The following is a 14271-nucleotide window of genomic DNA, read 5'->3' on the forward strand; positions in this document are numbered from 1 at the left end:
TAAAAAAATTATAAAAAAAGTTATAAATTAAGAGTTTAACTGCCACAAAACTAAAGGTTTCTCTTTAACGTAAAATGGTTTTTGATTTATTTGTTTAGTTACAATCAAAAAGACATATTAAATTAACATTGTTTTACATCTATTATGCCCAAGTATGGTATATTTTTAACTGTTAAAAATGGAACATTTTTTAAAAAATATTTTACCTGATTCCAAGGTTCTTTGCACAGCAGAATTGCTTACACCTCTACCAATAGCAGTATAGGCATACACGGTGACCGTGTAGTCAAGATTGGAAGTGAGAGGGGTAATGCTGTGTGTGGTGGTTGTGGAACTAAAGTTCATCATACCATTGCCGGGACTCCATGTTATTCTAAAATATATTGGAAAAATGCATGAAGTTTAAATGTGTAATTGTAACTTATTTGTTTATCCTTTCATGACACAGTAAAGAAAGTCATTATAACACAGGTGTCCTATTTCATACACCTCATGTCTGCTTACAAGAACGAATGAATGGAATTTATTTATCCTCGCATGGCGAGGCATTGACAGTTGTTATAACACAGATGTTCTGTTTCATACATTCATGCCAGCTTACGAATTACCATGTGTGTAACTTTGTATGTGATTATTATTTTTTTATTTTTACGTATGGTTGACAGATTGAACAACCACTAGTGACCACTAGGTCTAAGCAATTGTCGTTACGAGGCTTGCCTAAGGGGACACATACGCCAACAATGGTAACAGCGACAAGCCTTGAACCTATAACCTCTAGGTTAGAAGCAGGCGTGCTAACCATTGTGCCATGGTGCTAGACATGTTATCATGTATGCAACTTGGCGGCAGCACCAAGCTTTGAATCTGGTATCCTTTATTTAAAAGGTACTTACTGATACTGTGTGATTACGCCATTGGGCATAGTAGGTGCACCCCATGTTACATCAATTTGATCGAAACGACTTGAAGAGACCACCAGGCTAGACACCATACCAGGGGTATCTTCTAAAGTTGTATTTGTAGCAGTGGCAGTGGGCCCCGCACCTGTGGCCCCAGTTCTTGGTGTTACCTAGAAAAAATGACATTTCACATCACATAAATTGTATTTATCTTATTAAAAAAGATTATAACATTAATAAAATAAGTGAAAAGAAATGATTTTTTGCACTAAAACGAATTGCACAAAAAATCATTATAGTTTAAAAACTAGTTGTCAACTAATGCATGAATGAATGAATGAATGAATGTAACCTACTTTATCCTCGCATGGCCGGAAAACGACAGTCGTTATAACACTGGTGTTCTGTTTCATACACCTCATACCACCTTACAAGTTACCAAGTATGTTACTTTGTAGGTGATTAACTAATTCTTACCACGAAAGTGTATGCGCTGTTTGGTGTGAGCGCTGGAACTGTACCAGAGTTTGTATTCAAGGTGACTGATTGTGCTGTACCCACACCGGCAGATGTTACGTAGTATTGCACCGTGTATACAAACACGCCAGTAACGGGAACAGGGGCGTCAAAGGTAACAGCAGCGCTTCTTGCTGAAGGAACTACCTGTAAGCTTGTGACAGCAGTAGTCGGAACTGCAACAAAAATATAGGTTTGAAATAGTGGGAGCCGTAGGGAAAGTATTAGGTTAAAAAAAACTTGTGGGAACCGTAGGGAAAGTATTAGGTTAAAAAGTAATTTATAAAGTTTAAAAACTTGTATAGTTTTGGGAGCAATTTGTTCCATATTATGTAATGTATTGCTAATAAATAAACTGTTGCTACCAGAAATAATATAAACTTGTTAAATAGTCTGTTTTAATTTGACAACCCATTGTTGAGCTGGTTGGAGCAACAACTGTTAAGTGTCCTGCCCAAAAACTGCTATTGTGCATGTATTTAGCTAAAACATTGTTATTACTACTATTTCTGGCATGTTTATGTCCATGCACACCTTTCTATGTTTCTTTATTTTTTACCAGTTCAATTTACCTCCTTCCGCTGTTTTTCCAGTTGCCGTATCTCCAGGACCCTCACCCACAGCAGTTGATGCATATACAGTTACAGTGTAGTCAGTAAAAGCAGAGAGTCCTGTAATGGTGTGGCTTGTAGCACCAGTGACTACTTGAGATCCAGCACCTGGACTCCATGTAACTCTGTTACAATTTAACAGGATTTAAAATCAAATTTCTGAATGTGAAAGTTGAAAATTCAAAATTACAGAAATAAATGATATTTAGTTGTTCTCACACGTTGGGGCAACGCCAGACGTTATTACACAAGTTTTTTGTTTCATACACTTTTCTCTCTATGAAGTACCGTGTATTTTTTCTTTAAAAAAAAACACAAAATAGCAAAAGTCATTTTTTTTGGGTGGCATGAGAATTTAGAAAAATTAGATGGGTAGAAATAAAAAAACAAGAAAAATAGTAAATACCTGTAGCCTGTTATGACTCCATTTTGTTGTGCTGGCACCCCCCACATAACTAACATCATGCTTGGATCAGTAGAAGAGACAGATAAACCTGTCACGGCACTCGGAACATCCTCAGCTGTTGTGGTTGTTGCAGTTTGTACTGGACTTCTACCTGGTATACCTGATCTTGCATAAACCTGAAAAATAAATTTAGAAATGTAACTTAGATATGACAGTCATACAACAACGGACCTCTGTTTCATACACCTCGTGCACGCTTACGAGTTACCAGATATGTAACTTTGTAAGTGATTTAAAAAAATGTTTCATTGAATCTTGTTATATAAAACACTAAGAAAACTAAATTATTAATTTAAACAGCAAAGAGAAAGAATTTTCTTCGGAAAAACGACAGCATTAAAAAAATAAACAAAATGAGGGTATAATCTGATGAATAATTCTTATTCATTCATTCATGTTGGCATAACGACAGTTAATATAACACGAGTGTTTTCTTTCATACACCAAGTGCAAGCTTACGAGTTGTAACCTTGTGAGTGATTATTTTGCGCCTTTTTTGTTTTTTTGAGTATAAGATTTAGGACAACCTATTTTTGACAACTAGGTTAAAACAATTATCGCTAAACCTCCCGCTCGAGACACATAGGCGTCAATGGTATCAGTATCAAGCATTGAACCTAGTATCCTACGGGTACAAGTGCCCAACCACTAAGCTTGGCATTTTTGGGTAAAATGCCAAATCTAGTCAAATTCCTTTTCCTCAAAAAACCTCACTTATACAAAATAGAACAAAGTTGTAAAGTTGATACCAATGTGGGCGTTAGCGCAAAAAAATGCACTTACATTAACAGTGTAGCCTGTAGCTGGCGTCAGTGTTGGAATAGTCACAGATGGGTTAGCTGTGCTTATGGTTGTAGCTGTTGCAGCTGTCGCTGTTGTTACAAAGTATTCAACGTCATAATTCATTACACCAGTGCTGATAGGAGCAGTGAATGCAACAGCAATTGTACGAGCAGTAGGTGTCAGTGTTAAGCCAGAAACTGGACCAGGAACTGAAAAAAAAACATGAATGATACTTTTTAAAAAAGCTTTTAACGACTCGCGTGGCGGGGAAAGGACATTCCACCCTTGCGTGGCGGGGCATTCCATTTAACACAGGGGGTTCTGTTTCATACTCTTCGTGCCGCTTACGAGTTACCACCTATATTACTTTGTGTTTTTTAGGATATTTTTTCTATTACCTAATTTTATTCTAGCTCAAACAACAACTTACCAGCTTCGAAAGTTCTGGCAGTGGCAGCTGCAATTCCAATTTGTCCATTCCCTCCAGCTGTGGTGGCTAAAACAGAGACATTGTATGTTCTGTATGCTGGGAGGGAAGATATAGTTAGAGGTGGTGGCAGGTACGAAAACTACCTTGCTCATACTAACTCCATTTTCCTGAAAAAAAAACACAAAAGTGTTGCTTAAAATGTGATTTATATATTTTAAAGTAAAATTTTTAAAATATTTCCATAAAAATTCTAAAAATTTAAATTAAAAAAAAAATTAACAAAATTTTTTTTAAGTAAAACTTAGGAAAAAAATTATTGTAAAGTAATATTTTTCCCATTTGGTGCAATTGGAACATTTGTATGTTTGACAACTGGGACAATTTATTTGTGACCACTGGGTTGAAGCCATTATAATGTATTTGAGTACTTACTGTTTGTGTGTATGTTACAGTGTATGATGAAACTACACCACGAGTGACAACAGGTGCAACCCATGTTACATCAATTGTAGAAGAAGACGTGGCAGTGGCAACCACGCTCGTCGGCGCGTCAGGAGCTGTCAGAATGTTGACATTAGTTAAAAATGTAAAAAAATGATAAATAAAAATGTAAAAAATGTTAAAAAAGCAAAAATTGTAAAAAGTATCAATAAACCCCAAGGAAATTTAAAACTGAAATAATTAAAGAGCAGAAAAAAATTTAAAAGGCAACAGAACTAAGTGTCCTAATGCTAATTGACACTGCAGTGGTTAAGGCTACAGATACGGCACCAGTAATACTTTTACACTGAATATTTATACTGTACTAATATAGTAAATACAAAAAAATAAAACTAGTGTGTTAAAAAGGTCGAAATATACAAATACTTTGTTGTGCAGTGTTTCCTGAGCAAGTGTTTGAAGTTGGTACAGTAGCAGGACTGACAGCTAATATTGTGACAGTCACAGTGTATGGTTGGTACCCTGTGAAACCGGATACGGTAGCGGAACTATCACCAAGGGCTTTCCTCATAGAATCAGTCACTGCACCACTGTATGTTACATTGTATCCCTGGTTTGAAACAAATATTCGTTATAAAAATTTTGTTTTGAATTTTCACTAAACTGCATAAAGTTTCGTTTTAATGAGCGAATGTGACATGCTTTATCTGTGCGTGGCCGAGAAAAGATAGTTGTTAAACATGACTGCTCTGTTTCATTTACCACATGCCAGCTTACGAGTTAGTATGTTACTTTGTGAGTGACTAATTTTTGGGGATTTTTTTTTATTTTTATGTCTGACTGATAATTTTGGACAACTCATTAGATAGTGACCACTTGGTTGGAGCAATTGCTCTTAAGTGTCTTGCCCAAAGACACATACGCCCACAATAGTAGCAGCGACAAGCCTTGAACCCATAACCTCTAGGTTAGAGCCATGCATGCCAACCATTGTGGCACGGCGCAATTTATTATTATTGTTAACTTACAGCGATAACAGTTGCATCATTCTGCCACGCGGACGTCACATTCCAATTCACGGTGAATGAAGTTGGGGACGTAGAAGAACATTGGACGTCAATAGATACAAGTTCTATAAAAAAAAAAAATCATGGAATGTTTAGGGGTATTCATATTGAATGAATGTAAGTTATTTATCTTTGTATAGTGGAAAATGGTCATATTAGCATAGGTATTCTGTTTTTTACTAAGCTAGCGTTTGAGTTACCACATACGTAATATTTTTATGTATAGCTGAAAATTTGGAGAATCCATAATGTTTCACTAGGTTAAAAAATATGAAAATCTAAAAACTTTGCTATTTTAAAATGTGTTTCCCAGTGCAAGCATTTATAGGTTAATTCAAAAAAATATTTTAAAAAATAGTCAATATTTTGGAAAACATATTTTTTCTTACGTAGATTGCAAACTTTTCCGCCCCATATTGTGGGACATGCACATTGGAAGTCAAATGGGATATCTGTGCATGTTCCTCCATTAATACATGGGTTGGGACTGCAGCGGGTTGAATCTGTGGCAGATAGCATTGTTTAAAGAAGTAACAGATATACAGATTAAAAAGATAAAGATTATTTACATTATGCCTGGTAGCAGAAGAAACAGAAATATGTACAACATTTTATTTTTAAGTTAAATGATTATTTGAGTTTGGTATAAATTGGAAAACTGAAAGACATAAATGAAATTTATTTATGCTTGCATGGCAGGGCATAGTAAATGCCTTTTTCGATTATAAATAAATGAATGAAAGTAACTTTTTTTGCGTGGGGCAACTAAAGTCGATGTAACACGGATTTTATGTTTCATACACCTCGTGCCTGCTTACAAGTTACCACATATGTAATTTATTTATTCTCGCATGGCATGCCATGGATAGGTATTATAATGTGGGTGTTCTGATTCATACACCCTGTGCCCGCTTACGAGTTACAGTATATGTTTCTTTGTGAGAGATTTTTTGGCAAGTATATTTTCTTAAAGTTTAAACGCCCCATGTACGACTTCTTCATCAGGGTTAATGACTCTTAACAAATATTAAAACATAAAATTACTTGTTTCGTAGTGAACTTGGAATCCTGGAAAAGAACCATTTCCGGTTGGGTTAAACAGATCGGCGTGAAATCTTAGCGTTAAGATGCCTCCTGTTTCAGCCATGGTGAACACTATGGGGGATTGTGAACCAGTTATGTCCCCAGTAAAACTATTTCGACTGAAAAAGAAATGATTTATTAGAAGCATTAGGGGGTGTTTTATTACTATTTCTACGGTTTACTTTAGATTAATTTACAGAGTATGTAAATATAAAACAAGAAGTAAGGTATATTTAGTAGGTTTTTAAGTTGGTGATGGTTTAAGAAAACAGTCACTGTAACACAAATTTGTTTTATACACTTCCTGCTTACAAATTACCCTGTATGTAACTTTGTGGTTGTTTGCTTTTTCTGCATGGCTGACAATTTAGACAACCCAATAGTAATCACTGTTGGAGCAATTGCCGCTAAGTGTCTTGCTTAAGAAAAAAGGTAGCAGAGACAAACTTTGAACCCATAACCTCTGGGTTAGAGTAACCACTGTGACATGGCAACGGAAAAAATAAACAAAAATCATACGATAGTGTCTAAACATTAAATACAAATATCAAACAATTATTTAAATGTAAAAACTAAAATAAAAACAGTCAGCAAAAACTCCCACAGTCAAATAGAATTATTTAGTTGTACTTACATCCTAGAGTTTGGAATTTGTGGAGCAAAGTTAATAGTTCCAAATATAATATCCAAGTAATCTTGATTGGGCTCAGTAGCAAAGAAATCAAACACAATTTGAACTGCACCTGAAACAGAGTTTTTGACACCTTTAAAAAAAATTACAGAAATTTGTATTTAGAAGCACAGAAAATTTAGTATTGTCTATTTGTACTTTTACCAGTTTCCAATTAAATGTAAACATATTTTTAATAATAAGCGTGTTTTAACGACTGTAATTTTGTCGCCATATCCTGCTTCTTCATTTCATTTTATATATTTCAATCTTCACATCAGCAATCGTATAGAAAAATAAAATTATTGTTTTTATTAATTATATTCACGCAGGATTTTTCCATAAAACTTTGCTTTGAAAAAGATTTTACCTTGTCCTCTGAAGTCAACAGAATAAAAGGTGTCATTCCATGGTGGGTATTGCCGAGGGAAGTTTTCACTCCGTATTGAAGCCTCTTGGAAAGTACATGACGGTTGGCTGGCAGGAACAGGGCGTCGGAAACCGGGACATTCGATGCCTGAAAATGGACGCGTAAAAGTGACGGTAATAAACCTTTACAAATTTTAACAAACCAGTAAATGCAGTTGCATTGTTGCTCCAAGGACCAGACCCAGCTGATGTCTTAGCACGGATTCGAATATTGTAAGTCCGGTACGGCACAAGACCAGTCAACACATAGGTATTGCTCATGACTGCAGAAGCTGAGACAGTAAAATCCTGCAAAAAAAATTTACTTAACCGTTTGTACCAAATATATTTTTTTCAATTTTAATAACAAAATATACTTCATTTTTTTAACAAAATTAAATAATTACAAATTTTACAAAAAAAAGTTTTAATGTCATAATTTCAAAAATAAAATTTTTCAGGTTTTTGAATAAAACTCAGTAAAATTACTTATTTAATTCACCTTGGGAAGAGCACAATCCACTTGAAAGCCTAGAGCTGGTACGCCGAATGTTATGCAATCCTGTACAGACCTCTGGGCTTCAACAGTATATTCTATGGTTTTACCAATAGATGTTTCATTGGGACGTGTCCATTCTATGCGAACCGTATCCTGGTCACTGCTTGTCACGTTTAGGTTGCTTGGGGCAAGGGGAACTAAAATATAAAAAAAGTTTTAAAAAAAAATTAAAAAAAGAAAAAGGGAATAGGTTTTAAAAAACAGTAAATAAAAAAAACAAAAACAAACTTATTTCTATACTTTACCTGTATCGGCAGTCTGGTAGGTTATATTTGCCACATTTATTTCAAAAACAGCAGTAGGGAATAACGGCCCACGTGCTCCAGCAGTTATTTGGACATAGTAACTTGTTGCTGGCAGTAATCCGGATACCACAGTTGACTGAAAAAGAATTCAAAATTTAGGCCTGAGTTTAAAAATTAAAAACTTGTATTTAGATTTAGATGCTCAAATGATACCCCCCCCAAAAAAAAAAAAATTAAAAAATCCTCTCTGCGACAATGCTTGGGATTTTCTATAAGAAAAGCGTCACTAAATTCTGGCTAGTTTCCAAACTATGAACAAAAATAATTTTTTGTACTTTTATACGGCAGCTTTTTGTACCTGGAAAGCTGGTAGGTTTACATTTGCAGTGGTCATGTTAGTGGGCGTTGTGTTTCCAACTTTAAACACAAGTATATTGTAATTGTTCAAGTAGTTAGGGTCTGTGCCCCATGGTGCAGTTGTATCAAAAGTTATATTTAATGAAGTCCCTCCAGGCGGTGATGAAACGACCAAATTCGTAACATTGAGATGGGCTAAAAAGGTTTTATTAATTTAAAAGATAAAATATACGAAAAAAGGACAAAATTAGCGTTGTGTAATAACTATTTTGACAGTAAAAAGTGTTTTTGTGTGTGTTTTATTGTCAAACACTTTAATGTTATGTTTAACATTTTAGATGTTAAAATTTAAAGCTAGAACAACATGGATATTTCAAAGATTATACATTCCTCTGAAAAATTAAACAAAATAGCTTTGTTCAAAACCATAAAATTTGTAATATTTAAACATAACAAAAAATAATCCAAAAATGAAAACTTACGCTGACAAAATGTTCCATTGCCAGTAAAGCTAGGTGCATTGCATGCACAACTAAATGTTCCATTTAAATTAGTGCAAGTAGAATTTGCATGACAGTTGTTTAAAGTTGAATTGCTACATTCGTCTTCGTCTGCAAAACAAAAGGATTTATGAACAAATGTTAGAAAAACTTGTAAATATAAGTTCCTTATCCTAGCTAGGCGCGAAAACGACAGTCACTATAACACGGATGTTCTGTTTCATCAATAGCATACAAGCAGACGTACCCATGTCGCAATCCCTTCCTGTGTATCCTGGGCAGTTCTCACACATATAGTCAAACACACGGTCAGAGCATGTTCCGTTATTTTTACAATTTACTGACGATGTTACACAGTCATCCGTATCTGGATAAAACAAGAACAAAGCGGTTAAAACCCGTTTACCTATTAAGAAAAGTAAAAATAAAAAACTTTACAGTGTAACTAAAGCACTGCAGCTAGGTCTGTATAAATAAATAAATAAGATATATATGAATAAATGAAGGAATAAATGTAACTTGCTTTATCTTAGCATAGCCGTAAAACGACAGTCGTTATAACAGAAGTGTTCTGTTTCATACACCCTGTACCAGTTTATTAATACCCCAACTGGTTTTACCTGGGTCATACCGGATTTTAAAACCGGTTGAAACGATCTCTCTGTCGCTGTGGAAATGAATGTATACTTCCGTTCTTGGAATAATATAGGTAGAAGTAGCTACATCAAAACCAACAGGGTTTGTTGAACTTGCAGCAGTAAGTTGATTCAGTATGTTTGTTTTTGTACCAGTGATCTGTAATTTAAGTAAATTATTAGGTTATTATAAAAATGAAATTACTATTTTAGTGTCTACACCAAAATAATGCATTCTGTTCTATTCTTTTAGCAAGTCTGCCTTTATCCCATAGTTTATGGGTTCAACGCTCTTCGCTGCTACCATTGTGGGTGCATGTGTCCTTGGGCAAGACACTTAAAGGCAGTTGCTCCAACCCAGTGATCACTAAAGGGTATTCTAATTTATCAGCCACACACAAAAAAACAACCATCCACAAAGACACATACATGAAACTCATACGCAAGCACGAGATGTATGAAACAGAACACCTGTGTTACAACTATTGTCGCTTTCCTGTGCACGCAAGCATAAAGCAAGTTACATTTATACATTCATTCACTAGCCATAATGAATGAAAAAGTTTATTTCACATAAACAACACTCACCACAGCCAAGAAAGCAGATAAGTCATTAATATCAGGGCTTGTGCTAAATATGATGTAATCTTGAGTATGAGCCACAGAAATCTCTTGAAAGATGAATCTAATGGCTGTTAAAGAAAAAAGGAATAACAAAATTAGTTAAAAATATTTGTTTTCACAGCTTGGCTGTTTGTTTGATAGGTTACTGGTGTATTTGAACACACAGAGTAAAACTTTGCTAGGAGATACAGAGGGACAAGTCGACAGTGTGCATAAGGTTGACATGTTAACAGTACAGATAAAGCAAAAAAATATGCAGTAATCATGGTACCAAAAAATCGGCAACATGCATGAGGTACCATCAGTTCGGCATCGGTACAGAGCAGCATTATTTGGCAGTGGGTATAGAGCCCGAAAAGCTACCAAAAAGTTGATATAGTATGAAATAGAATTATTTAAACTGGAAATAAATTTAAAGGAGTGTAAAATAGAATTGAAAACTGGAAGATTACTAAAAAGATTTGATAAAATTTCAAACCTGTTTTATTGACTTGGCCGGTCATATTAACAAACCAAGTTACTTCTTCGTTATTGTTGAAGATTTTAGAACCATCATGGAATAATGGCCACTCTATAAATCCTGGTATAAGACAAGTAGCCGGAAGACTGACGTTTCCAGGGCAGTAATATCCTGGAAAAATGATATTGAATTATTGGAAAAACAATAATGTTGAATTTTTTTGTTTTTTTTTACAAAAATATAGAGTGACAAAGTTGTAAGACCAAAAAAGAACAATTAAAACAACACCGGTATTCTGTTTCATACACCTCATGCCAGCTTACCAGTATCACATTTGTAACTTTATGGCAGTGCTTTTCTGTATGGCTGACAATTTAGATAACCCATAATTGACATCTGGGTTGGAGCAATTGACGATACGTGTCTTGCTCTAGAACCCATACGTCAACAAGCTATAGTGACGAGCCTTGAACCCATAACCTACGAGTCAGAGGCAGACGTACAAACCACTGTGTCATAGGGGCCAAATGAAAAATCTTACCTAAGCAACTTGGAGGTGTTCCTCTGTATTCAGGAGAGTTGCAAAGACAATTAAAACTTCCCATTGTGTTTAAACAAACCTGGTCATTCAGACTTGTGTTACAATTGTGTAAGCCCAAAACGCATTCATCAATATCTATGAGTGAATGAATGAATTAATGTAACTTATTTATATTCGCGTACAAAATAAATGAATGAATGTAACTTATTTATTTTCGCGAACAAAATGAATGTAACTTATTTATATTCGCGTGCATAATAAATGAATAAATGTAACTTATTTATTTTTGCGTACAAAATAAGTGTTTAATATTAATAAATAAATGTAACTTATTTATCCTCATATGACAGGGCAGCGATAGTCATCAAGTTACATATGTAAATTACATTGTGGGTGAAAATGTTTTGAATTTTTACTTAATGGCTGACAACTTGGATAACCTATGAGGCTTTCAAAGCAAAGAAAAAATATTTGTTAAAAATCCTTCTGGGTACAAACCAATGCAAGTAAATCCATCTCCAGTAAAGCCAGCATTGCACATACAAGTGTAGCTTCCAACCGTATTCGTGCAGGTGGCGCTTGCATGACAGTTATCAGTGCCGAGGGTGCATTCATCAATATCTGAAAACCGCATGACAGTTGTTTTAGGTTTTGCAACATGGTTTGTTTTTGTAATTTAAAAACTAAATGGTATTTTACTATTTTTATATTTTAACAACCCTTACAAACAGTTACTTGTAAAGTGAAAGCAGTTGTTTTTAAGTTAAAGCATGGGTGTGGTCTTATAAATGTTTCACAGTATGTATAACAATTTTTGGTGTATCTTTGCACCTCATGTTTATATTTAGTTTGTGGTGTGACACACGGACACTTAAAACACAAAAAAATAATCAAAAACAGTATAAGATATCAAAGAACAGAATTTATTTTTTAATGTTCACAAAAAAACGAAAACAATATAACAAAACACACCATAGAAATTAAAAATAAATTAAAATGTTTTATTGAAATAAGTTTTTTTTCCATTTTTCAACATACCTACACATGAGTTTCCATTACCAGTATACCCTGTTTTACATTGGCAAGTAAAACTGCCTGGTGTGTCTGTGCAGTCGGCATTGACATCACAATTGTGTGCACCAGTTGTACATTCATTAATATCTGAAAAAAAATTAATAAATAAAATTGAATGACTGAATAATGAAATTTTATTTGTTTATCCTTGTATGGTGGGGTAACTTTTTTTTCATTTATAAAACTGTTTTTCTATAACTTTTTTTTATTTGGATACAATTTAGACAACTCATTATTGACTACTCGGTTAAAGCAATTGCCTAAACGTGGCAGCATCGAGCCTTGAACCTGGTGTCCATAAGGGGAAGTAAACATAATAAACCTAACAATATATTAAAATCTCTTCAAACCAGCAACTAAAGTCTGCAATCATTTAAAATTAAATAAACAAAATTACATTAACAGCAAAATCAAAAAATTAACAGTGCATTAACAGCAAAATAGAAAAAATAAAAAGAAGCCCTTAAACCACAAATTAGCATAAAAAATAGAAAACATTGACTTACTTGTGCATGTGAAGCCATCGCCAGTGAAACCAGTATTACAAGCGCAAGTGAAGCTGCCTACAGTATTAGTGCAAGTTGCTTGTGCATGACAGGTGTGTGTACCCACAGTGCACTCATCAACATCTAAAGAGAAAATTTACTTAGCGGAGACCTAATTTAAAACTAAATAAGTAAGGAAAATACTTAATGAAGACTTCAGTAAAGCCAAATAAACATTTTTGCAAATAAAACTTGTTTTTACTATTAAAACTACAAAAAATTATTAAACCTTACATGTAGCATTGTTTTGTTACCAACCTGTACAAGTAACACCATTCCCTGTATACCCAGTGTTACACGCGCATGTGAAACTCCCTATAGTGTCCGTGCACGCTGCATTAGCATGGCAGTTATGTGATGGGAGGGTACATTCGTTAATATCTGCAATTACGGAGCAATGATATTTTTTTAATTTCATCTTTTTAGGTATCTACATTCTACCCACTATATGGGGCGACAGTGTATTTCAGACCATATGAAATAACACAAATATTTAAATATAAATCAATGCATGTAATCAACTTACTTTTGCATGTAACACACTAATATGTAATACATATACAAACTTATTCATGTATAAACTTAAAAATTTATGCATGTAAAATGCATTTTCAAACTTTTTCATCTGACCGATTTGGACAACCTATTATTGATCAATGGGTTGGTAAAAATAATATTAGGTGTCTTGCTCAAGGACACATACACTCTAAAAGTAGCGACATCGAGCCTTAAACCTTGTATGCTCTGGTTAAGTGCTTAAACATAACTAAAATAATATATTTTTAAATGTAACCTAAAACACGCTTATGAAGTCTGCTTTCATTTAAAGTATTAAAAATAAAACTGGATTATGGCAAGATGATATCTCTTATACAACAAAAAAGCATAATGTTCAGAACTTCTAGTTTACTGTACTATAACCTTACTCTCAGTGAATAAAAACATTAACTTACTTGTGCACGTCAAGCCATTGCCAGTGAAGCCAGTATTACAAGCGCAAGTGAAGCTGCCTACAGTATTAGTGCAAGTTGCTTGTGCATGACAGGTGTGTGTACCCACAGTGCACTCATCAACATCTAAAGAAAAAGTTTACTTAGCGGAGACTTAAGTAAAACTAAAATATAAAGAAAATATTTAATGGAGACTCCAGTAAAACTAAATAAACATTTTACAAAAAAAAACTACAGAACATGATCAAATTTCCAACAGTACAGTCAAGGGCATTTTAACTAAATGATGAAAAAATCGTTAAATAATTTAGGTGAACTTTATTTTGATTTTCTACCTGACCATTTATAACAAGAGTGTTCTATTACACACTATACACAGTAGCATTATACACATCATGCTTGCA

At 34.2% G+C, this 14271-nt stretch overlaps 1 protein-coding gene across 4 annotated transcripts in view; it reads right to left on the reverse strand.

Annotated features, from left to right (window-relative positions):
• LOC104266258 (phosphatidylinositol phosphatase PTPRQ-like) overlaps window positions 1-14271 on the reverse strand; it is a 29672-nt gene that overhangs the window by 8855 nt on the left and 6546 nt on the right. For 2 of the 4 annotated variants that reach the window (XM_026836527.1, XM_026836525.1), the window contains exons 1-7: window positions 3709-3865; window positions 3279-3487; window positions 2436-2611; window positions 1991-2154; window positions 1380-1594; window positions 897-1072; window positions 207-373 (exon numbers count right to left, since the gene is read on the reverse strand). In XM_026836527.1, the coding sequence (XP_026692328.1) occupies window positions 207-373; window positions 897-1072; window positions 1380-1594; window positions 1991-2154; window positions 2436-2611; window positions 3279-3401 (1021 nt within the window). In that variant the 5' untranslated portion in view covers window positions 3402-3487; window positions 3709-3865. Of the gene's footprint in view, window positions 1-206; window positions 374-896; window positions 1073-1379; window positions 1595-1990; window positions 2155-2435; window positions 2612-3278; window positions 3488-3708; window positions 3876-4140; window positions 4266-4575; window positions 4760-5177; window positions 5282-5605; window positions 5720-6260; window positions 6419-6933; window positions 7043-7339; window positions 7487-7541; window positions 7687-7879; window positions 8074-8181; window positions 8318-8539; window positions 8734-9020; window positions 9150-9285; window positions 9406-9658; window positions 9834-10261; window positions 10366-10775; window positions 10929-11298; window positions 11434-11796; window positions 11920-12336; window positions 12460-12878; window positions 13002-13175; window positions 13299-13870; window positions 13994-14271 lie in introns of those variants that run through there. The other 2 variants (XM_018814104.2, XM_026836524.1) reach the window with 2 other exon arrangements.

This window comes from Ciona intestinalis, chromosome 11 (genome assembly GCF_000224145.3).
Source record: "Ciona intestinalis chromosome 11, KH, whole genome shotgun sequence".
NCBI lineage: Eukaryota > Metazoa > Chordata > Ascidiacea > Phlebobranchia > Cionidae > Ciona > Ciona intestinalis.